Source organism: Vicia villosa, linkage group LG3 (genome assembly GCF_029867415.1).
Source record: "Vicia villosa cultivar HV-30 ecotype Madison, WI linkage group LG3, Vvil1.0, whole genome shotgun sequence".
Taxonomy (NCBI): Eukaryota; Viridiplantae; Streptophyta; class Magnoliopsida; order Fabales; family Fabaceae; genus Vicia; species Vicia villosa.
In genome coordinates, this window is record NC_081182.1 from 199,138,283 (window position 1) to 199,163,694 (window position 25,412).

General features: G+C 32.7%; 2 protein-coding genes and 1 long non-coding RNA gene across 3 annotated transcripts; all 3 read left to right on the forward strand.

Annotated features, from left to right (window-relative positions):
- Positions 1 to 921: 921 nt before the first annotated feature.
- Positions 922 to 15,320, forward strand: LOC131593268 (E3 ubiquitin-protein ligase KEG). The gene is made up of 16 exons (XM_058865634.1): positions 922 to 2,077; positions 3,633 to 3,995; positions 4,096 to 4,326; positions 4,869 to 4,991; positions 5,078 to 5,414; positions 5,500 to 5,657; positions 7,919 to 8,076; positions 9,748 to 9,869; positions 9,957 to 10,091; positions 11,013 to 11,137; positions 11,352 to 11,456; positions 11,563 to 11,796; positions 12,260 to 12,593; positions 12,681 to 12,869; positions 12,983 to 13,288; positions 13,647 to 15,320. Exons 1-16 carry the CDS (start codon positions 1,326 to 1,328, stop codon positions 14,859 to 14,861), a joined length of 4,887 nt encoding a protein of 1,628 aa, XP_058721617.1. The 5' UTR covers positions 922 to 1,325; the 3' UTR covers positions 14,862 to 15,320.
- A 769-nt stretch (positions 15,321 to 16,089) lies between these two features.
- On the forward strand, positions 16,090 to 18,480 carry LOC131593269 (transcription factor IIIA-like). Its single transcript, XM_058865635.1, has 6 exons — positions 16,090 to 16,342; positions 16,566 to 16,709; positions 17,179 to 17,470; positions 17,601 to 17,836; positions 17,950 to 18,093; positions 18,173 to 18,480. Exons 1-6 carry the CDS (start codon positions 16,214 to 16,216, stop codon positions 18,344 to 18,346), a joined length of 1,119 nt encoding a protein of 372 aa, XP_058721618.1. The 5' UTR covers positions 16,090 to 16,213; the 3' UTR covers positions 18,347 to 18,480.
- Positions 18,481 to 23,891: 5,411 nt separating this feature from the next.
- LOC131657100 (uncharacterized) lies at positions 23,892 to 24,881 on the forward strand. The gene is made up of 3 exons (XR_009300476.1): positions 23,892 to 24,028; positions 24,106 to 24,332; positions 24,488 to 24,881. It is a non-coding gene; the product is annotated as an uncharacterized LOC131657100 (long non-coding RNA).
- Positions 24,882 to 25,412: the final 531 nt, after the last annotated feature.

Genomic DNA, 25,412 nt, shown 5'->3' on the forward strand with positions numbered 1-25,412 from the left:
TAGCATTATTTTCAAAAAGGAGTAGAATTAGGAAGTACTTTCCCAACGTGTAAAGACAGAAAGCAAAAGAAGCTTATATATTCCATATAGATATAGGAACAACCTTAAATTTGGCAAGCACAAAAAACTCCATCAATCCATTGCCCCTTCACACATTGCTTATCACAAACTCCAATCAAAACAATATATGACAAATATTTAGAGAAAATGAGAGAGAAAATGCATGTGAGATGTCACAACAATGGTTTTCAAAAAACTCACCAAATTGCATATAAGCATTAAGAAAGTCTAAACAAGTACTTTTTGTATTAGAATGAAATCATAGAAGCCTAAAAAAAATCACAAAAATACACATGCAAATGTGTAAAATTGTTAGATTTGTGAGGTCAAAAACATCCTTTGTCAAAAAAAATAAATAATTTTAATGTAAAAGTTTGATATATTCTTCACGTGATTGTAAAGATTAATTTCTTGAATACAGATTAATTTCTTGAATAAGATAGAATCACAATAAATAGATAGTAAAAGTCTGTCTCAAAAAATTAAACACATGCTGTTCATCATCATTATTCACCCATAATTTTGTCCATATGAATATCTTTCGCATACAATTGTAAAGACTAATCTTTCAAATTAGAAAAAATTATAATGGACGACAAAACTCTTCTTAAAAAATCACTACTGCATACCATCACACCTCATTTGAAAAATACTCATACACAAAATTTTATGAACTTATATATTATAGTTTGATAAACTACTAAAATTTAAGATTTTTATTTAGAAATATCTCAAAATCAATTTCTTTTTAGAAGTTCCTATCATAAAAAGATATGTTAATCAAATTATTTATAAGCAAAGCAAGTGTTTAGAGGACTTCAAAGTCTCCAAAGACAAAAAAACCAAATAGTTTTTCATTTCACCCTTCCTTCCTTCCTACCCACCTAAGCCAAACCCATTTGTCATGAAATTAGAATAGGAAAAACAACAAGTAGAAAAAGTGAAACCAAAAATGCTTACCAAAAACCCTCCTTTTCACAAATCACACAACCTTCCTCTTTCTCTCTCTAGAATCCTTTCTCTCTCTAGATTTCGTTCATCATTAGCCTAATTGATCACTCTTAAAATTCACCCTACAAAATCTCCAAACTCCTTTCACTTTACTTAACCCATGGATCTGCTATTCACACACCCTTAAACAAGATCCTCTCACCTTAAATTCGAATCAAACGCGCTTTTCTCAATAAGTCGAAAATCAAGTTATTATATAGATAGAAGAAGAAGAAGAAGAAGAAAAATAAGAGAGAAGGAACAGAAATCAAAAAATGAAAATCCCTTGTTGTTCGGTGTGCCAAACGCGGTACAACGAAGAGGAACGAGTTCCGCTTCTTCTTCAATGTGGCCATGGCTTCTGCAAAGAGTGTCTTTCTAGAATGTTCTCAGCTTCTTCCGACGCGAGTCTCACTTGTCCGCGGTGTCGCCACGTGTCAACCGTCGGTAACTCCGTTTCAGCGTTGCGGAAAAACTATGCGGTGCTTTCGTTGATTCACTCCGCCGCGGAAGCTGCCGCCGCCGGAGGCGGCGGCAGAGGTTCGAATTTTGAATGTGATTATACGGATGATGAGGAGGATGGTGACGGTGGGGATGACGAGGAGGATGTTGACGGTGACGACGAGAAGCGGCGCCGGAACAGCCGTGGCTCGCAGACGTCGAGTTCTGGAGGTTGTGCTCCGGTGATTGAGGTCGGTGTGCATCAGGATTTGAAGCTTGTGAGGCGGATTGGGGAAGGGAGGAGAGCTGGTGTGGAGATGTGGACGGCGGTGATCGGAGGTGGACGGTGCCGGCATCATGTGGCGGTGAAGAAGGCGGTTATGATGGAGGGGATGGATTTGGATTGGATGTTAGGGAAGTTGGAGGATTTGCGTAGGGCTTCGATGTGGTGTAGGAATGTGTGTACTTTTCATGGAGCGATGAAGGTTGAAGAGAGTTTGTGTCTTGTGGTGGATAAATGTTATGGATCGGTTCAATCTGAGATGCAGAGGAATGAAGGAAGACTCACACTGGAGCAAGTTCTAAGGTTTCTTTTGGAATTTTTCACTTTTTTCTTATCTATGCAGATTTAGCATTTTCTGTTCATGTTGTTGTTCTGATCAATCTCCATAGAAGAAGTTGGTTTCCCTAGGTAGCAGTATTGTCAAATAACTGCTTTAGTAGCGCCCCAGCATAGCAGAATTTGAACAAAATCGAGATGCTCTAGTACAATAATTTGAACAAAATGATATGCTATAATACAAGATATTGAACAAATCGATACACTATAATTCAAAGTGTTGTCGTATAGTGGTTATTCGAAGTGTTGTCGTATAGTGGTTATGGTTATAACGGAATTTGTACAAATCGATAAGCTATAGTAGTAAGTGCTGTCGTATAGTGGTTATGGTTATAATGGAATTTGAACAAATCGATAAGTAATGATACTAAGTGTTGTCACATAGTGGTTATGGTTATAACGGAATTTAAACAAATCGATAAGCTATAATACTAAGTGTTGTCGTATAGTGGCTATAATGGAATTTGAACAAATTGATATGCTTAGTACGAAGAGTTGTCGTATAGTGGCCATAATAGAATTTGAGCAAATCGATACCCTATATAGTACAGAGGGTTGTCGTATAGCGGCTATAACGGAATTTGGACAAACCGCTGTTTTCCGTTATCCATAATTGACAATACTGCTAGTGAGTGATTATTATGTTGGATTAGCTTAGTATCTCTTTATTTGTTTGATTAGTAATAAAATCAGTGTTTTAAATCTAGTTTCTAATTTATTCCACTTCGAGGTTGCAATTATTGATGGTGTTAGTTAATCCTGCTATGCTGAAGTATGAATATGATGAACTGGTTATGTGGTTTTGTCAAAACCTCAGTAGGATAACATGAACTGAGACTATGCTTTATCAAATGATTTGACCTGCAATTTGAAACCATGATGAGTATTGTATAAATTTCACTGGTATAAGTAGGATACACTGCAATCTTGTTAAATTTTGGAGTAAATGAAATTTTACTATGCCTCTTCTAGTCAATGACTAATCTATGTCGGAAGTGAATCACCATCCTGTGTGATCATCTAGGATTCACTAAATCAGAATGGTAAATGATTTAATTGTGTCTTGATTTTTTACATTTTACTCCAGCCTCCTACTTTTATGTTGCTTAGGTATAAGGTCACCCCGAACAGTGAAATAGTTGAAATATTGAATACTTTGTATGTAATTTTTTAGAGAAGATTTTATCCGAATTATTTCGACCTTTGATTTAAGAGTTGTGTACGAAGACTTTTGACACAAAATTTGACGGAGTTAAATATAACTGGCCATACACAGGTAAAGTGGTAATATGAGAATGAATAATGGATTAAAAGGTAAGAGGGTAATTGTCAATTAAAAGCAGTGCATTTCGTTTATTTTTTCCCGTAACAACCCGCTTTTGTTTGACTTAATTGCTTGTTTTCTTATTCATGTTATATAGAAGGCAATGTAATTATTTTGGTGGGTTTTGAGTTATCCCGTATAACATTTCAATTTCCCTTTACAGCCACGAATAGTAACATTGAAATTTGCCTAATGTAGATACGGGGCAGACATTGCACGAGGGGTTGTTGAGCTTCACGCCGCCGGAGTTGTTTGCATGAATTTAAAGCCTTCCAATTTGCTTCTTGATGCAAATGGTCATGCTGTGGTTTCTGATTATGGACTTGCTACAATTCTGAAGAAGCCTTCCTGTTGGAAGGCTCGACCTGAGTGTGACTCCACAAAGATCCACTCCTGTATGGAATGTATAATGCTTAGTCCACATTATACAGCACCAGAGGCTTGGGAACCTGTGAAGAAGTCATTACATTTGTTTTGGGATGATGGAATCGGTATATCTCCTGAATCAGATGCCTGGAGTTTTGGTTGTACATTGGTGGAGATGTGCACTGGTGCCATTCCGTATGTAGAGCAACTCACTCATTATTTACTGAGCTTTTTTCCTTGTTTTCTTCTCTCTTCTTTTTCAAACTCCTTAATGAAAAAAACCATGCTTATGCAGTTGGGCTGGCTTGAGTGCGGAGGAAATTTACCGAGCAGTTGTAAAGGCAAAGAAACAGCCTCCACAATATGCTAGTGTGGTTGGTGGTGGCATTCCGAGGGAGTTGTGGAAGATGATTGGAGAGTGCTTACAATTCAAACCATCCAAAAGGCCTACTTTTAATGCAATGCTGGCAATATTTCTCCGTCATTTGCAAGAAATACCACGCAGCCCTCCTGCAAGCCCTGATAAGTAAGTTTGTTAATTATATTATAACCATGACTGCATCTTCAAGTTTGGTTTTTATACTATCTGATTAAGCAGTTACGGTGTTTCTGATTTAAAATAGAAATGTGAGCTTGATTTCGAATGGATGCGCAGTTTGCTTTTTCAAGGAAAATTTGGATAGACTACTTAATTAAGTATTTATTCAATAGTGGTTATCACGAGATGTTATTTAATAAATGTATAACTCAATAATGAGTTATTTTCTATGGTTATATGAGTCTAAATATCTGAGTTTTCAACTTTGTTTTTTACTGTAAAATTATGATTTGTTGGTGGATGGGAGTAAAGAGGAGAACGTGTTAGCTTCCTATAAACTTCTTCTACATATCTGTCTTGGGAAGCTTAAAAGAAGTTGAAAAACAACTTATGGGCATGTCATACTCTCCTTATACATGTGCTTTGGTCATAAGATAAACTCAAATAAGCTCTTCCAATTCGAAGAAACTCCTTGATGTTAAATGAACAGCGGTCATCTCATACAGTGTTATGTATTTCTTTTTATGCAGTGACCTTGTTAAGGGCTCTGTATCAAATGTGGCAGAGCCTTCCCCAATACCTGAATTAGAAGTTCCTCAGGACCCAAATCGTCTTCATCAACTTGTGTCTGAAGGGGATGTCACAGGTGTTAGGTTGGTATCCCATTTTTTTATTGCTCGATTTAGCTTATATTAAAATTCTTTGTCATTAATTTGTTTTCTGTTTATTTATTGTACAGAGACTTCTTGGCAAAGGCTGCATCAGAAAATGGAAGTAACTACATATCTTCTCTGCTGGAAGCCCAAAATGCTGATGGACAAACGGCTCTCCATTTGGCCTGTAGACGTGGCAGTGCAGAACTTGTTGAGACAATTCTGGAGTATCAAGAGGCTAATGTTGATATCTTGGACAAAGATGGGGATCCTCCTCTTGTTTTTGCCTTAGCTGCTGGGTCCCATGAATGTGTTCGTAGCCTTATCAAAAGAAATGCTTGTGTGAAGTCACGATTGAGAGATGGGCTCGGCCCATCAGTAGCTCATGTTTGTGCCTATCATGGTCAGCCAGATTGCATGCGAGTGCGTTTTCCCTAAAATTTTCTTTTATGCTTCCTTTTCTTTATTGAAGCTATATGCACCTTAATTACACGCGGACAAATGACAGGAGTTACTTTTAGCTGGAGCTGATCCCAATGCAGTGGACGATGAAGGTGAATCTGTACTGCATAGGGCAATTGCCAAGAAGTTCACAGACTGTGCTCTCGTGATAGTGGAAAATGGAGGCTGTAGATCAATGGCCATCTTGAATTCGAAAAATCTGACGTGAGTAACAACTTCTAAATCTTAGAATTTGTATGCCAATCAGTGTAGAGGTATATAAACTTAATCAAATATTGGGATATTCATTAACAGATTATATATTAGACTGAGGAAAAACAGATTTTCTGAAGTTGCTTTGTCATCAACATGAAGTTTCACATCTATAGTGTTCTGGTTCGCTGCATGTCTTTTTCAGTCCTTAGTATAGCACCTTCTTGTTGAAAGATGTAGCTCAATTGGATGAGGTGCTATGAACTACTTGAATTATTTCTTCTCCACATGTATAGTCGAAAACATTTAAGGATGGGAACAGGATGTGCCCTCCACTTGAATCTGCAATTTTAGTTTCATGAACGATTGAAGCTGAGTATCGTTATATTACATAAGTGAAGCTAGTTATGGTCTCATCATCACTCTGCTTTCCTTTTTATATTTTGCTGCAAAATTTCCAGTCATATGTTGTAAGATTTACAAGTACTTTTATATAAAAAATGAAATAGGCGTATTTACTAAATCCCTTGAGAGGACCTCGGGTTTAATTTATTTGTAACAAGCTCGGTGCATATAACATGTATGCTCCGGCTTGAGGAGTGTTAGAATTAAGTAAACACGTAGATATTCTAGATTGATTGTTAGTATTCCTAGAGCATACAACTCCCTATATAGTGCTTATTCATTAGACATTCAATACCTTTATTGTACACAGGATTTACATATTTACAGTAACAACAAAAATCTTTATACTTCTTATAATTGAAAAATTGTATACTTAAAGTTTATATATTCCCTAGTTCAAAATTTGGGGTGTCCTGTTGATGCCAATGGAAGCTTTCTACTTTGAATATCTGTCATGTTTGATTAATGTGTTGCTTTCCGGAATAACTGTGTCATATATTCAATTCAATGTTTCAACTACATTGTCAATGGGACTGTTATCTTTCTGTGTGTTTAGTGTATTTTAGAGCTTCAACGCTTAGTTTTTCTGAGCTGAAATGTAAAATCAGGATTTGCTTAAATTTTTGTTGATAAATTCTTTCAGGAAGTTGTAGTTATATTTATTTAGATTTAAATATGGAAACTAATCCCAAGAGATGATATAAGATATTCTAAGTTTTAAAACTGGTCGTAGGAGATAAATTAAGATACTCCAATATAATTTTTAATTTTATAATAGAGTATCTTTGTTTATCTTCATCTTACAATATCTTTATATTATACTAGTGTATCTTTGCTTATTTTCTAGGATTAGTTTATAATCTTTGTTTATCTCCATCTCAAAAATATCTTTATATTATACTAGAGTATCTTTGTTTATTTTCTAGGATTAGTTTATAATCTTTATTTTTGCTGTGAAGATTAGTTTATAATCTAGAGTATCTTAGATTATCTCTTCGGATTAGTTTTCATATTATTTAGATATTATTATTTATTACCTGGGTTTCCCATTTACCTGGGATCAGGAGTCCTATTATTTCTCATATTTTCATATAAAGCCCATAGCTTCAACATGAAGCCTAATTTGAAAAAATATTTAAATTAAAAATTCACAGTAAAGAAACAAAGTCTCTTTGATCCTTATAGGTCTCTTTCCTCATGCTTAAGGCATTCATTGTCCTTTTTTTTTCTTTCCGGAAGGACTTGTCCTGATATAATATAAGTTCTTTCTTCTTTGCACATCATTACTTGTTTTTGCTTTTTGTTAAGTAATTATTAAGCTTTTATTGTTAATATTCTAGTTATATTTGCTCATATCACATGGTATGCCTGTAATTAATATTCTAGTTATCTTTGTTAAGTATCCTATGAATAAGATTTTACTTTTCTGATGATAGTGTTAGGGATTAGTTGTTAGGTTAGGTATCGAAGATGATAACATTAGTGAAGACTACCCTTTTTTTTATTTTTTTTTATTTGGTGTATTTTTATATTCATCTACTCTAGTAAAATAGATTTAGCTACCCCAAATAAGTCTATTTGTCCAAAAATACTAAATATAGGAAGATCGAAAAATTATCACTTGATTGATGAATTTATTTGTCTTATTGACACTTTCAGTTTCTACCGTGTCTATACAGAGAACTTTGTCAACATCGAAAATTGTCAAAACTATATTCATAAACAAATTAGATGGTTATTATTATTATTATTATTATTATTATTATTGTTATTATTATTATTATTATTATTATTATTATTATTATTATTATTATTATTAATTATTACCTATGTGCAAATCATCATACATTTTTACTCTGTTGTTACAGACCGCTGCACTTGTGTGTAGCAACATGGAATGTTTCTGTTGTAAAGAGATGGGTGGAAGTTGCAACTTCTGATGAGATTGCTGAAGCAATTGACATACCAAGCCCTATTGGCACTGCCTTGTGCATGGCAGCTGCTTCTAAGAAAGACCATGAAAGTGGTATGCAAAACATCATTGCTTGATTGTGATTTTGACAATTGGCTATTTTTCTTGTTGAGCTATTTATTTATTTACTACAGTGTTTGGTTGCCTAGTTGTTATATTGCATCATTTTAAAGCTGTAAAATTAGTTAGTTGTATTTTAATCTCTAGTATGATGATTCAAGAAAAAGATGATCATATATCCCATAAAAAGTGAGTGAAAGGTTGTTAGATAGCCCCAAAGATGCAAGCATTCTGCCCCAACAACTATACTTTACAACCTCAAAACATAATGTACGCAATTTATATTTAATGATTGAAGAGCCTTGATCAGCAGCAACTGTTCATGAGTAAAGTTCAGGGCCAATACTCTCCAATAACCCCCAACAAATTGTTCCATGTGAACCTGGATTACCCCTGAAGCGCAGGTATCTAATCGAATATGAGTAAGAATTTTGCATAAGATTCACCAGATTTCGGAGCTAATTGGGACCTAATACTTACAAAAAATCATTTCTAAATCATTTCTATTATTGGGATTAATCACGACTTTCCAGAAAAAGACTATGTGCTTCAGAGGGAACTTTGAACTTTCAAATCAGATTATATAACTGGGAATCTTCGATGATTAGAAGAATTGGTAAGAAAATAGAAGAAGAATTTTCAATGAAATATTTTCAAAGAACCTGAATTCCTAGCTCCACTATCTTCTGAAGTGGAAGAAAAAAGTTAACTGAATCAAGTAATGCTGGAAGAGACTGTAACTAGCTTAGCTTCTAGAAAGGTTACAAAAGACCTCTAGAAAAAAACTCTTCCACTAAACATCCCCAGAACTTGATGCTAGAACAGTTATTTGTTGCCTGAATTTTTAAGTGTCCCTAACCTGACCTTTCCCACATATTTGACTTCAAAGTCCGAACAATCTTCAAAGAAGTCCCTTTGAACTCGTGCTTTCTACCGAGAAATCATATTACTTATTTTTATTTCTAGCTAACACTTTTTTGGTGAACTTCATGATTTTCCCAAGATCATATAGTTTTCAAGAGCCATATTGGTTGGAATGATTGAATCATTACTTAACTGTCTTTCTTAAGCAGATAAACAAATCTACCTGTATACACTCATTTTAATTGAAGAGCAAATAATATATACAGTGTATCTTAGAATGCTTGGGATTCATTTTGATTATATTGCAATATAAATTAGTCCTCTAATCAAGCAAGCAATATACAGAGTTTGTTCCAAATTTCATTATTTTTCCTAAGTTGTTTCCTTAATTAGTAACAGAGGTTTCTTTTGATTATATTGCAATATAAATTAGTCCTCTAATCAAGTAAGCAATATACTGAGTTTGTTCCAAATTTCATTATGATTTAAAATTTAAATGCTAAAGTGTTGTACCTAGAACTAGTTTATTGTTGTAAAATGATAATGCTATTTCTGCATTTGAGTGCAATCAGAGTATCACCGCTAAGTTAAATTGTTTAATTGTTCATATTGATCATAATTGAAGTACGCCCTTGTGTGTGATGACTCAATAGTGTTCATTTGAATCCCCACTCTCTTCAAGATTAACAATTTCGAATTTGAGAGTTAATGCATATATATATTCTTAAAATCAATTTTGCTATTTCTTCTCTTCATGAAATAGTTAAATCAACTAATCTTGTTTGTTCATGCTGTATATAGAGGGGAGAGACTTGGTGCGAATATTGCTTAAAGCAGGAGCTGATCCATCTGCTCAAGATTCACAGAATGGGAGGACGGCGTTGCATACAGCTGCTATGACAAATGATGTGGACTTGGTTAAGGTTTGGGAATCAGCTTCTTGATTAAAATGATAATGTATATCCATAAATATTTTGATGGTGCTAATATGTTTTGGTTGCTTTGAGTAGGTTATTCTTGCTGCTGGTGTTGGTGTGAACATTCGCAATGTGCACAACAGTATCCCTCTTCACTTGGCCTTAGCTAGGGGTGCAAAGGCATGTGTTGGACTGCTTCTAGCTGCTGGGGCAGATTATAACTTGCAGGTTTTATTCCAAGTTCTCATTTCCTCCATTTGATCACGTATAACTGTAGTTATACTGAATGTTAAGATGGCCAAAATAGTTTTTACGGGGCTTAAACAATTCCCGTTCCTTGAGCCAGCTTTTACAATTGTGCTGGGCCTAGTTGAAATTGTAATATGGTATCATTGTGTATTTTAGATCTGATATTAAACCAGCAACATTTATCCACATTCTAGATGTCATGTCGTGCGTGTGAGGAGATGTATCAAGATCCTTTGTTGACTAGCGATATGGTGAAAGAAGTTCTTATGTAGGGCTTAGACATTCCTCACCCGTTCAACTAGCTTTTGGGTTTGAGTTAGATGTAATCCAAATTCTAATAATGAATAATTTCAAAATTTTGATCTGGTAGCATTATTGAAATGGTTCTTCTTTGATCATTATACAAAGCGTTTTCTGTTTATTTTACTAGATATTTATTATATAACTTGTTCATTTCTAACTTAGTATTTGATGTAGCTACTGTTGAGTAATTTAATCTTTGACATATTAAACTTTTAAAGGTGGTTCGATGGTTAACAAGTTTAAAGAACATGATTGCTATTAAAGTTTAGGAAGTATGATGGAGAAGACATAGAATGAACGTTGAAATTATTTCTATAAACTGGTATCTATTGTTATATTTGGGGTTATGTGTTTGCTGCCATGACAGTGAAATGCTTACCTTTTTTTTATTTGTCGCGCTCCTTGCATTAGCCATGTATTTGAACCTCTGGCACTTTCTTTCGTGCATAATCCAAGATTAGTATGAGCAACTTATTTTTACTTGGAAATTTGTTTACTTAGTGGAAATAATTGGAAGTTAGTATTTTCTCTATCTTTTGGAAGGAAGCTTACCATTACATCCCTGTGAATTAAGGTTGTAAAGTAACTTTTATGCAGGATGACGATGGTGATAACGCTTTTCATATAGCAGCAGATACAGCGAAGATGGTACGGGAAAATCTGGACTGGCTTATTGTTATGCTAATGAATCCTGATGCTGATATTGAAGTCAGAAACCACAAGTGAGTCACAAGCTCGCAACTGAAGACCCTGCGTTTTCATTAAAATTTCAATTTTTGTAATAATTTTTTTGAACATCTGAAAAGTTATTATCAACAAACGTTGAATCTATGTTTAACTGTTAACTGTTAACTGTTAACTGTTCATCCATATCAGCATATTGAACACATTGAATTCCATATCTTTACTGTGACTGATAGGTTTCTTTTGTGATAGTGGCAAGACACTACGGGACATTTTAGAGGCTCTACCCCGAGAATGGATATCTGAAGATCTGATGGAGGCACTCTCAAATAGAGGAGTTCATTTATCTCCTACGATGTGTGTGGAAGACATCATTTTCTTGAATTTTTTACTGGATTTAGTATTTATTGTCTATCCATTTGTGACAAATATACATTTTTTAAAAAACTTTTGTTATATGTAGATTTGAAGTGGGAGATTGGGTGAAGTTTAAAAGAACTGTCACAACTCCAACACATGGGTGGCAAGGTGCTAGACCAAAGAGTGTTGGCTTTGTTCAAAGTGTTCCAGACAAGGATAATCTCGTTGTTTCATTTTGTTCGGGAGATGTTCATGTTCTGCCAAATGAAGTTGTAAAAGTTGTTCCATTGGACAGGGGACAACATGTACAACTGAAAGAAGATGTAAAAGAGCCTAGGTACGATTTTGCATTACTGCAGCACTTAATAGTGCATGCAATGTAATGGCTTCTATATGTATTACATAATAATCTCAATACATACACGGTTTCACCATATGTCTCTCGTTTTCTCTCTTATTCAACACTGTTGGGAATTCAAAAGACAGACTCTGAAAATTAAGTTAAAACTGCAACAAGAATAACTAAAACCTTTTTCCTGAGTTGGGCTATATGGATCAAATAAGTTTTCCAAACTAAACTTTGTATGATAATAAATAGCATGGGATAAGTCATGGAGGATAGTTGCAGGCTATTTTATTTATCTTTTTTCTTTTGGAGATTTATTATGCTCATACAGCAGAAGAGAATGATAATATACAAGCAACTTATGCCTTGACTGTTAAATTCTGTTAATCTGGCGTTGTGCATAGCATACTTTCAAACGCTTACCTTTGATTTTGACAACTATTGTCTCCTTTAGGTTTGGTTGGCGTGGGCAGTCACGTGACAGTATTGGGACCGTATTATGCGTTGACGATGATGGAATCCTCCGTGTTGGGTTTCCTGGAGCATCCAGAGGATGGAAAGCTGACCCAGCAGAGATGGAACGAGTTGAGGAGTTCAAGGTTGGAGATTGGGTTCGTATTCGTCCAACTCTTACATCTGCAAAGCATGGATTAGGATCTGTGACACCAGGAAGCATTGGTATTGTCTATTGTATCCGACCTGACAGCAGTCTGTTAATTGAACTGAGCTATCTACCAAATCCATGGCATTGTGAACCAGAGGAGGTTGAGCATGTTCCTCCTTTTAGGGTAAGAAGAATATAGATTATTTTTATTTTAATTGTCTGATTACTATTTATGTACTGTTTTTCTTACATGATTTGAATTTGTCTTCAGATTGGTGATAGGGTCTGTGTGAAGCGTTCTGTCGCCGAACCTAGATATGCTTGGGGTGGTGAGACACATCATAGTGTTGGAAGAATAAGTGAGATTGAGAATGATGGTCTCTTAATAATAGAAATACCAAATCGTCCCATACCATGGCAAGCTGATGCTTCTGATATGGAAAAGGTGGAAGATTTTAAGGTAACAGTTCTTTTGGTTGATAATGATCATTTGCTTCTATTTTAAGTTTATACCTTATATTTATTGTGTATTGGTGTCATCTGTATTTAAATTTTTAATATATCTGAAAGCAGGTTGGAGACTGGGTTCGAGTGAAAGCTTCAGTATCTTCTCCAAAATATGGATGGGAGGATATTACAAGGAACAGTATTGGGGTAATTCATAGTTTGGAGGAGGATGGTGATATGGGTGTTGCCTTTTGCTTCAGAAGCAAACCTTTTTCTTGCTCGGTTACTGATGTGGAGAAAGTTCCTTCTTTTGAGGTGGGACAAGAAATTCATGTAATGCAATCTGTTACTCAGCCACGGCTTGGGTGGTCTAATGAATCACCAGCTACTGTTGGAAAAATAGTGAGAATTGACATGGATGGTGCTCTCAATGTAAGTGCTATAACTTATGAAGTGTCTTCCATTACTTTACTACTAAACAGGACCTAAACAGTCATAGACCCAGATCGGTATTAAATCTTATAAACCCATATAAACACGGCCTAGTTAATAGCATTTTTCTGGAGGGATTTTTCCACTCTATAAGGCTAAAATCAAACTTTTGCAGATAGTTTAGCTTTTCTGTCACTCCTGCCCATCTAAGAAAGTTATACGAAAATATTGACGACTTACTATATCTTGGGATTCACTCACATTTTATTAGACATTTCTTTAACAATTTTAATTTTGTAATTTGATTTCATCTTGTGGTTACAACAGACAATAAGTGATTTAAATGTTCTGTTTGTAGGCGAGGGTCACTGGTAGGCAGAGTTTGTGGAAAGTATCTCCTGGAGATGCCGAACGACTTCCAGGATTTGAGGTTGGGGATTGGGTACGCTCTAAACCAAGCCTGGGAACTAGACCTAGTTATGACTGGAATAGTGTTGGGAGAGAGAGTTTAGCTGTTGTGCATAGTGTACAGGATTCTGGTTATTTGGAGTTGGCTTGCTGTTTCCGTAAAGGGAAGTGGATCACTCATTATACAGATGTTGAAAAGGTTCCTAGCTTTAAAGTTGGGCAGTATGTTAGGTTCCGACTTGGTTTGGTTGAACCTAGGTGGGGTTGGAGAGGAGCTCAGCCTGAATCTCAAGGTATTATAACCAGTATTCACGCGGATGGAGAAGTCAGGGTTGCTTTCTTTGGTTTGCCAGGACTGTGGAAAGGCGATCCTTCAGATTTGCAGGCAGAACAAATCTTTGAAGTGGGGGAGTGGGTGAGATTGAAAGAAAATGCAGATAATTGGAAATCAATTGGGCCCGGTAGTGTCGGCGTCGTTCAAGGAATAGGGTATGAAGGAGATGAAATTGACAGAAGCACTTTTGTTGGCTTTTGTGGGGAGCAAGAAAAATGGGTAGGACCAAGTTCTCATCTCGAAAGAGTTGACAAACTCTTTGTGGGACAGAAAGTTAAAGTTAAACAAAATGTAAAACAACCTAGATTTGGGTGGTCAGGGCACACACATACTAGTATTGGTACTATACAAGCAATTGACGCAGATGGAAAGCTTCGAATATACACTCCAGCGGGTTCAAAAACATGGATGTTGGACCCATCAGAAGTTGAGGTGGTAGAAGAAAAAGAGCTCTGTATTGGAGACTGGGTAAAGGTTAGAGCTTCAGTTTTAACTCCAACCCACCATTGGGGGGAAGTGAGTCATTCAAGCGTTGGAGTGGTGCATCGGATGGAAGACGATAATCTATGGGTGTCATTCTGTTTTGTGGAGCGGTTATGGCTTTGTAAGGCAAGTGAAATGGAACGGGTTAGGCCGTACAAAGTGGGAGACAAAGTAAAGATCAGAGATGGACTGGTTTCGCCGCGGTGGGGATGGGGAATGGAAACCCACGCCAGCCGGGGACATGTTGTAGGAGTAGATGCAAATGGTAAACTAAGAATAAGGTTCCGATGGAGGGAAGGGAGGCCTTGGATAGGAGACCCTGCTGATATTGCCCTTGATGAAAACTGATGTAAAGTTTTATACAAACATGGAAGCTTGTATTATCATAACTTGATTTTCTCATTCAGATCTTTGGCCTATTGCTTATCTTAGCCGGAACCGATGCAGGAAATAGAAATCTTTTATGCGACCTGCCATCAGATTTGCTTTTATCAAGGTTGGAATGCAGTTTGGCCAGATTTATTGATGTTAATTAATGAACAGAGAGTTAAAGGATTGAAATTATGGAGAGAGGAAGTTTAGCTTGCTGACTGAGATATATGTATGGAGATTTAAGGCAAACAAACTATTGGCAATTGCCCATTTATATTCATTACTCACATATATAAGTTTGTAGTTCCAGATTTTGAGGTGTATATTTATATATGTTTTATTATTTAATATTGTTATACAAATTATACTCAGCTGCCAGCTTAGATGCAGTTTTTACTGGTTCATTATGAAGTTTCATGAATTGAATTGATTCAATTGCATGGCATTTATATTTTACTCCCCTTATCCGAATTGAAAAATTAATGACCATAGAACAAGTATGTTCATCAACATGGTGTCACACAAGTGATACATGTTTGAGTCTTTTAATCATTTGATTTAGTATTTGATTATATGTAATAAAAAAACATATATAGGAACAGGGAAATATCTTAAATGGATCTCAAAAATGTTAAAATATTTTTAAAAACAAAGTGTATTAAAATCATACATGGTTCAAAAGATTGGTGGATTAATACCTTGACCACTACACCATTCAAGTTTTTGTCAATCAAAAAGGAAATGCTGTTAATTATACTTTTAGAAGAGCATTATCTTATATTTTTATATACTTTTATAGAGGCCGAAATTTTCAAAACTTGAAGCCTTTTCAAAAGGCCTAAAAACGGAGGCCTGAGGCCCTTGCCTCACTATCTTGGATTTGAGTCAGCTTTGCTCAATTATTGCCATATCTAATGTAGACAAGCTTTTAAGATTTAAAATTTCATTGAAGTAAGGTTGGATTGACACTAACATATTAATTTTTATTGTTTTAATTTAATATCATAGACTACTAACATAAAATTTCAACATATTTTATAATTTATATTTAATATAATATTTATAAAACGGTTATTGGCCTTATCAAACCGGATATTAATCCGGTTCCAATTGGGTTCTAGACTTCTAGTTACTTTGGTCGAAACTCAAAACTATATGTAAAACGACATCGTATAATGAGCTTATATATATTGACTTCTCAATTATCTCTAACCCTAGACTCAATCAGTCACACCCTCTCCGCTCACTGCTATCAAAACCCTAACCTTCCAATTTCCTTCAAATCGATTTTTTTTTTTCAATTTCTCTGCAATTCCTCTTATCAATCGATGGAAGAACCCATGCTTACCGACGAATTACCAAAATTCAGTGACATCAGACGCTATTTCTGCCCTTACTGCAACATCTGCAGGTCCAAAAAAACCCTAATCACCTCCCACATCAATTCCCAACACAAGGTACCATTTTTCTTCAAATTCAATCTTTAATTTACACTTTAAATCTAATGGGTCTCTCAATTACTTACGAATTCAACATCGTTTATTTTTAGGGTTTTTTTTCCTTCTATATTGTTTGATTATTTCTACTATTATAATTTAGATCTCTGAAATTCAAGTATGTGTGATTGATTATAACTGTATATTGGATTGCTGATGAGAATTTTTTATTTGGATATTTTAGGAAGAGTTAGAGAAAGCAAAAGATGAATCTCAACATGAACATGAAGCAGAGGGTGCTTTGAAAGCTAATACATGTGAGGAGTGTGGTGCTAGTTTCAAAAAGCATGCTTATTTATTGCAGCATATGCAAAGCCATTCTCTTGAGGTATTTGCTTAACAACAATTATGGCTTGTGAGTTTTCATGGTTTATATGTTTGTATGGATAAATATGAAGATCTCTATGTTCGGTGGTGAACGGGAGATAATAGTTGTTGGAAAGTATTAATATGGATGATCTAAAGATAGATGTTTTTGCAGGAAAGTAAACTTTTTAGACACTAAAATGATCTATAGAATTATGGACATTTATGGTGTGAAGCATTTGGATCCCAGAGAAAGAACTCCAATATGCGCGAGGCATCACGCTTGGCCTTGATGGATTAGTATCAGGTTGGGAGACCTCCTGAGAAGCTTCATCAAGGATATGCCTCGGTCACGCTCAATATTCAAAACGAGGTTGGCAGTTTGTTCATATGTGTCTCTCTTGTTCTTGGCATATTGCTACTTGCGAGATTATAATTTTCTTTTTGTTTCATTGCTTTAACATGTTTTTTTTTTTTGTGATTTGTTACAGAGGCCGTATGTATGTAACCTTGAGGATTGTAATGCGAGTTACAGAAGAAAGGACCATTTGAATCGTCACCTTCTACAACATCAAGGGAAAACTTTCAAATGTCCTATTGAGAATTGCAAGAGTGATTTCTCTTTGCAGGGCAATTTGAAAAGACATATTGATGAGATCCATGATGAAAATTCTACACCTGCTAGGAATGGTGAAACTCAGAAGCAGCTTCTATGTCCTGAAATTGGCTGCGGAAAGGTTTTCAGATATGCGTCACAGCTACAGAAGCATGAAGATTCTCATGGTATGTTTTCTTTCTTTTGCTTTTTCTATACGAATTAGCTCTTTTTCCATGGAATGTTTGTAGTATTGTCATTCATTTGGATTTTCTGAAATGTGTTGGCACAATTTTGAATAAAGTGGTTATCATGCAGTTAAGCTGGACTCAGTTGATGTGATATGCTTAGAGCCAGGTTGCTTGAAACATTTCACCAATTCCAAGTGCCTTAAGGCTCATGTTAAGTCCTGCCATCAATATGTAACCTGTGACACTTGTGGGACTAAGCAACTGAAGAAGAACATGAAAAGGCATCTCCGTACACATGAAGCAAGCACTTCATCGGAACCCTTTAAATGTGAATTTGTGGATTGTGACTGCACTTTTTCAACCGTAAGATGCCTCCAATCATCCATTGACATTGCCATACATGCTTCCTTAATTCTAATTTTTTGGTGTCATATTTTATTAACTTTGAATATCCAATTGTGGGTTTGCATCAACAGAAATCTAATCTTCGAAAGCATGAGAAGGCAGTACACTTTGAAGTAAGGCCTTTTGCATGTGGATTTCCTAACTGTGGCATGAGATTTGCTTACAAACACGTGAGAGACAATCATGAAAAGACGGCAAAACATCTTTTTACCCTTGTAAGTTCTGTTGCTTGTTCTTGTGGTGTACGTGTTTGTAATGAATTGAAATGGTGATCAAGATTTATTTGATATATAGGGTGACTTCGAAGAAGCTGATGAAGAATTCAGGTCAAGGCCAAGGGGAGGGGTGAAGAGAAAATGTCCTACAGTAGATATGTTGATTAGGAAGAGAGTTACTCCACCTGGTCAATTGGAGAACTTGTTGTTTATGCAGTCTTGTGAGCAAGATGTAGATCATACTCCTGTCTAGGCATTAAGTTTTGACTGTATATTGTGTAGAAATTATGTATTTAGTAGAGGATTATGAATTTTGCTACACTTATCAAATGAAGGATTGGAAAGCTTTAAGGAATACTTATGAATGATGATTTATTTATTTATTAATTTGATTATAGAAAGGCCAATCTGCTAAACTTACTTTTTGCAATTTTTACTCAATCCCCATTTTGGCCTAAAAACAGCTATGGAGATGACATTCTCTACTAAGAATTTCTTATTGATGTATTTTACTTCCAGCTGGATTACCATTACAATTATTATGTGAAAGCAAAAATGTAATCTGAAATCAAAGAAGAAATTTGTTGTTTCAAAGATGAATCCATAGTCTAATTTCTTTGATGTATCTAATTTTGTAGAATTTTTAGCAGTTGTTGCAGTGTGCTTTTCTTTTTCTTTGAAGTTGAGGTTCAGCATAATCTCCATCTTGTTTGTCTGGCATTGTTACCCTTCTTTGCGGGGAAGGTGCTGGTTTTTTGTGGCAAATTCGGGGAGCATCAGATTGGAATGCTGCACATTATCATGGATTTTGTCCCAGCGTTTGCTGTTGGTTTGGAAACTATTTTTGTCCTCCTATTTTTGTGTCGTGGATCTCTGTTCCTGGTTCAAGGCCTTCAAGAATTTAAACAAAGAGGAGCAAGGTTTCCCTTTAGCCTATAGCCTAAAAAATTGCTTGAATGCGGTTCGAGCGGTTTTAACATAAGAGGTCATCCGAACCGTTAGAGAAAAAATGTGCTGTTTGGTTGGCTTTTAAAAATAAAATCGAATCAAACCAATGTGGGTTGGGTTGGTTCGATTTTTTTTGAAAAAATTATTGAACCATATATACGGATATAACAATATAACTTTGTATTTAGTTATTTATGAGTTATCAAATAATAACAAATTTCATCATATTTAGACAATAACTTTTCATTTAATATACAAAAATAAGATTAGTTATACAAAAGTGAAATAAAAATCATAAAATAGTAGGATAAAACAATATAAAGAACATTATAATGAAATAGGAAAGACAAAAATAGAAAAAAGAACATTATAATGAAATAGGAAAGACAAAAATAGAAAAAAGAACATTATAATGAAATAGGAAAGACAAAATAGGAAAGACAAAAATAGAAAAGACAAAGATGAAATATTAGAGAAGATGCAAAAGAAAAAGCATATAAGATGAGAGATTAGAGAAGATGAGGTGCATTAAAAACATAATTAGAAGAGAGAACAATAGAATAAAATTAATAAGATGAAAAAGAAAGAATATAAGAGCTGAGAGACTAGAGAAGAAGATGCGAGATGTACTTGAAAAAAAAGATAAGATTTGAGGAAAGTATAATAGAGTTAAACGGAAACCTTAAGCATGAGGAAAGTATAATAGAGGGTTTTTTCTTTACCCACCATCCTATGGGGGTCACCCCCAGCGAAAATCCTATTTTACCCCTGCTTCGGAAATGCATTTCCGAAATATTTTTTTTTTCAAAATTTTTTCAGACTTCGGAAGTGCATTTCCGAAAAAATCCCAAAAATTGGAATTTTGATTAATTCGGAGATGCATCTCCGAAAAAACAAAAAAAATCTAAAAATTCCAAAAATTAATTTTAGGATATGAATTAATTTATATATTATAAATTTGATATAATTTATGAGTAATAAATAATAATAATTATATATTTTGATATAATTTATTAGTTATGAATAATAATTATTATATATTTCTATTCTGATTCATATTTTAAAATTTAAAATAATTTTAATTAAAAAAATTAAAATAATTTCACTTATAAAATGAGTTATAATTTTTTATTTATATATTTATATATTTATAATAATCATTATGTATTTACAAAAAAAATTAAAAAAATTGAGTGTTTTAATTTATATATTTATATAATAATTATAATAATTATTATATATTTATAAAAATTATTATATATTTATATATTTATATAATAATTATTATATATTAATTATAAATATATTTATATATTTATATAATAATTATAAAAATTAAAAAAATGAGTGTTTTAATTTATAATAATTATTATATATTTATATATTTATATATTAATTATTATATATTTATATATTATATATTTATATATTTCACTTACAAAATTAATAATTATTATTATATATTTATATATTTCTATTCTGATTCATAATTAAAAATGAGATAATTTTTTATTTAGTTTAAAAAAATTAAAAAAAGATTTTGTCTTAATTTTATTTAATGAATAAATTTTATATTTAATTCTATATAATTCAAAATTTACTTATGGAATTAAAATGTTTTTGATTTATATAAGTTAGTAAAATAATTTTTAACTTTCAAATAGTTTAGGATGTTTTGATTCACCTTGATTTTATTGATTCACTTTCATTTTATTGATTCACCTTGATTTTATACCTATTAATTGTATTGATTCACCTTGATTTTAATTTTTTTAATAATTATTAATTATTTCGGAAGTGTATATCCGAAACATTCTAAGACCAATTTGGTCTTGGAATATTTCGAAAGTTCATTTCCGAATTCCTACAAGGGGGTGCGTTCGGAGATGAACTTCCGAAAACACCACATTTTCTGAAAAGTAACTTTATTTCGGAGATGCATCTCCGAAATCAATATTTTATATTAAAAAAAACACGTTTTCGGAGATACATTTCCGAAAACACCTTTTTTTAACAAAAAAAGTACCTTTTTGGAAATGAACTTCCGAAACAAGGGGTAGTGTGGTAAATTCACCAGAGGTGGGCAAGAAGGTTAGGAGGTAGGTGAAGAAATTTTCTAATAGAGTTGTGTTTAGATTGGGCGTGGGTTAAGTGAAGTTTAAGTTGTAACATGATGTGGTTTATTTGATTTGGTTTGGTTTGAAAAATACAAAGTGCGATTGCAAATTACGAAGTCATGATCAAAATAATCGGATGGTGCAATCTCAAATGCAAATGTTGTTTAGAATAGCCATATATTTTAAACTTTTTGGAGAAATAATAATCAAAACTATACTAAAATTCTTCTCAAATTTGAAAAAAAATTCAAAAAGATTTACAGAATTTAGTTGTTTACAATACTAGCTTTAAGTGTGGTATTATTTATCAATCTCACTAACTTGTTTTTTTCTTTCTGGGTTTTTATTTATGTCCTCCAAACTTCTTTTCTAACATTTAATAATAGTGCTTTTTTTTAATAAAAAAAATTAGATCTATTTGTTTTCCCTTTTAATTACACATTTTCTTTTACAATCTATACTAGCAAAGGACCCGTGCGTTCGCACGGGTCACGTAAAGTCGATATAAATATTAAATAAATATTATATAGTTGTGGTTAAAAAATGTATACTAATTTATACGAATTAACATAAAAAATTTCAATGTTATTCTCATACAAAGATTAGTTTATATACATATGTTTTGTAAATTGTAATTGTTATTAAACCAAATATATGGTGGAAAAACAGGACTGACTCGTCGGACATGCCTATAATATTTATAATTGTTTATAATTTTAATTTTATAATTTCTATTAAAAATTATTATAAAATAAACATATTATACACCAAAAAAATATATTGGTTTAATAATTTGCTTAGATTTAATGATTTGAATAATATTATGTTTGTTAACTTTAAGTAGTAATTTAGAAGTTATATGCTATAGTAATTCAGAAGTACATATGATTTTTAATATCTGTTCAATTTAAGTAAGTATTTTGTCGACCCGTCAGAAAAATAGGTTCGGATCGTCGGGGATGCTTATAATTTTAAAAGGCTCGGATCGTTGGGCATGCCCGTCGGACATGCCTATAATTTTTAAATTCTTCTGTATTGTATTATCGACTCTGTTGTAAATTTGGGATTGAATTTATATACTCATGACTTATAACTTTATATATGTCATTTTCTTCATAGCCTTCGTAATGTCGAATCTTAGTATACATTATAATTATTTGATTTGAGAAACAATTAAATACGTATATTAATTTATACTTATACGAATTAACAGGAAAAAATTCAATGTCGATTGTCATACAAATATAATTTAATTTATGAAATTGTAGTAGTTGTCAGGATATACATAGATTTCATAATTGCTATTAAATCAAATATACGGAGTATATGATCTTTAAGAAATGTGATAAGAAAATTGTGTAGTAATTTTGTGTAGTAATTTAAAAAATTATATGTTATAGTATATGTTAAATTTGTGTAGTAATTTAGAAATTATATGCTATAGTATATGATCTTTAAGAAATGTGATAAGAAAATTGTAAAAAGTATCATATAAATATAAAATTCATATATTATGAATTTACATATACAAAAATATTGAATTTATCTTTATTTTTTATAAATATTAAATAATAATAATATAAATTAAATAAAAAAAATGACAAATTTGAGTTTTTCATAAGAAAATTGTATTTTCCATACATCATAATTTTCCAACTAATGAAATTATGATGCATGGAAAACACAGTTATAGATTTTTTAATTTAATTTATATTATTATTATTTAATATTAATAATATGGATTTTTTAATTTAATAGCCATTTTTTTAAACTATAGTATTCATCTTTATTATCCATCCAAATTAATTGATCTTCAAACTCGTCTTGTATATAAAGATGCTATTTGACTCATTCCTAATGGGCACATGTAATTGGTACGTGTTATAATTGGTATGAATGAATAATTGGTAAAAAACCAAATATTTATATCATTAATTAAATCATAATTGACATTAATTTTCATTATTCACTCGAAATCAAATTTATTCATAATATCAATAATCAAATAATTTGTATTAATTTTTAAAAAATATGGATTATAACGCATTATTTCTTTTCCTATAAATTAATCATCTTTATAATTATACATTAATATTATAATCATTTATTTATTCTCATAAATTTGGATTTAGATTGAATTATTTTCTTATTTGTGTTCACAAATATATTTTTAACAAACCGTGTTGCTCTCTAAACCGTGTAATTTTATGGAAATAATGGAAAGAATCAATTAAAATTGGATGTATTAATTATGTTGTTTTTAATAATGATTATGTATTAATTAGGATAATAATTTATTTTTTTGTGATAATTACTTTTTATATATTAAAGTAGAAAATTAAATGATATTTATTGGAAAGAGAACGGGAATAACAATTTATTATAATTAATAATTAATTCACATTTATAGGAAAAAGAATCTATTATTAATATATAAAAGCAAAAGTACCTGGAAATTACACTATAAGCCCTCTAATAAAATTACTAAAACTTTTCTTATTTCATGGGTAAAAAAGACTTTTAGCAAAATAACTCAATATTATTGATTTGAAATTTATTACTGGTGATGTGGCACAACCCTAATTTTTGTTGATTTTTACATTATTTTAATTCTATAAATGTTCCAATAAACCCTGATTATATATTACACGCTAAATAATGATACAACATTAATGTTGGCTGTAGATTAATTTGGATGCATTCTCCAACGTTTCACGTTTGCCAAACCAAAGTGTCCTTTCCCAAGACCAAAATCATTCCCAAAGGCAAAATCATTGATTTTCTGTTGAAGATATTAAGATGGTTGCAAACATTTCAAAGCATAATTTGTTGTTCATCCAAAAACCCTAGCCGCATAACTAATTTCTCAGGTAATTTTCTTCCCTCAACCCTAAAACCTTGATTCGAACTTCATAACCCTGATTCGTTGTTTGATTTTGAAGGACAGAGACGAAGGAGAAGAAGAAGACGGAGGGGAAGAGAAAGACGAAGGACTGGATATTAGGATTTCTGTAGTTCTATGTTGCAAAATTTATCTCTGTTATTTTAATGGAATTTCACAGATTTGCGTAAGAGAAGTAGTATTGGAATCGTTAATGAAAACCCCAATTGTGGAGGTCCTTCGATCCTTGGTAACCATGTTCAAGGGATAGAGTATGAAAGACAACATACCAGGTTCTTAACTTTCATTCTTCCTTTCATATAAACGTGTAGTTCTGTATTCTTCTTCGTACAATAAAGATTTAAATTAATGCATGTGAATCAATGTTATGACTTTTGATATCCGACAAAAATGCTTTGATTAACAAATATATCGATATTGATTTCAGGTGCAATATAGGTTTGAGGTTGATATAAAGGAGCTTTCTTGACAAATTGACACCTCCACATACAGTAAGATGATTTTTTTTCTTTGGTTAGTACTTAATGGCCTAAATTGTTCTACTGAAAGTATGTCGGGATTTTTGCGGCCCTTAGTTATTGTTCTCCTTATATTTTTAAAATTTGGATCTGAATTTGAGTTATCTAATGTGATTTATTTTATATTTCGAATAGCTTGGTAATGTTGGAGGAAGAATGTAAAACACTGTCGGATGCTGTGAGTAATTTGTGTTGTTAATCAAATTTAATTGTTGATTATGATAATTCAGTTTTTTATTTACATTTATTTCATGAGAAGACTCTTTATTTTGCTATGGTAGAAAATAAAATAAGAAAGAAGAATATGAGAAGTGGTGCTGGAACTAAGGAATAGAGAAAAGCAGCTAAGATCCAAACAATAATTTAGAATTCAAAATTGATTTGTTATGTAGCATTAATTTTCTGATGATGTTCTCTTTGAATTTTAATAAAATTACATTATCATTGATGACAATGATAGCTCTATGAAAAAACTGTGATTCATTTGATGGGTATTATAATTTGCTCATATAAATATATTGGATGCACTGCTGAACTATTATATACTTAATATTTTTACTGTTTTCAAAATTGAGTAACCTATACAACCTATATTTGTACACGGAAATGACTGCCTATAAAGGGCTGGATTTTGGGTATTGGTTGAAGATTTCATAACCTATATTTGTACCCAGGAATGACTGCCAATAAGTGGCTCTATTTTATTTGGAAATTGGTTGAAGACTTGAAGTTCATAACCTATATTTATACAGAGGAATGACTGCCAATAAAGGACTCTATTTTGGAAATTGGTTGAAGATTTCATTTCAGGTAAACAAAACAAGTGTTGATTGA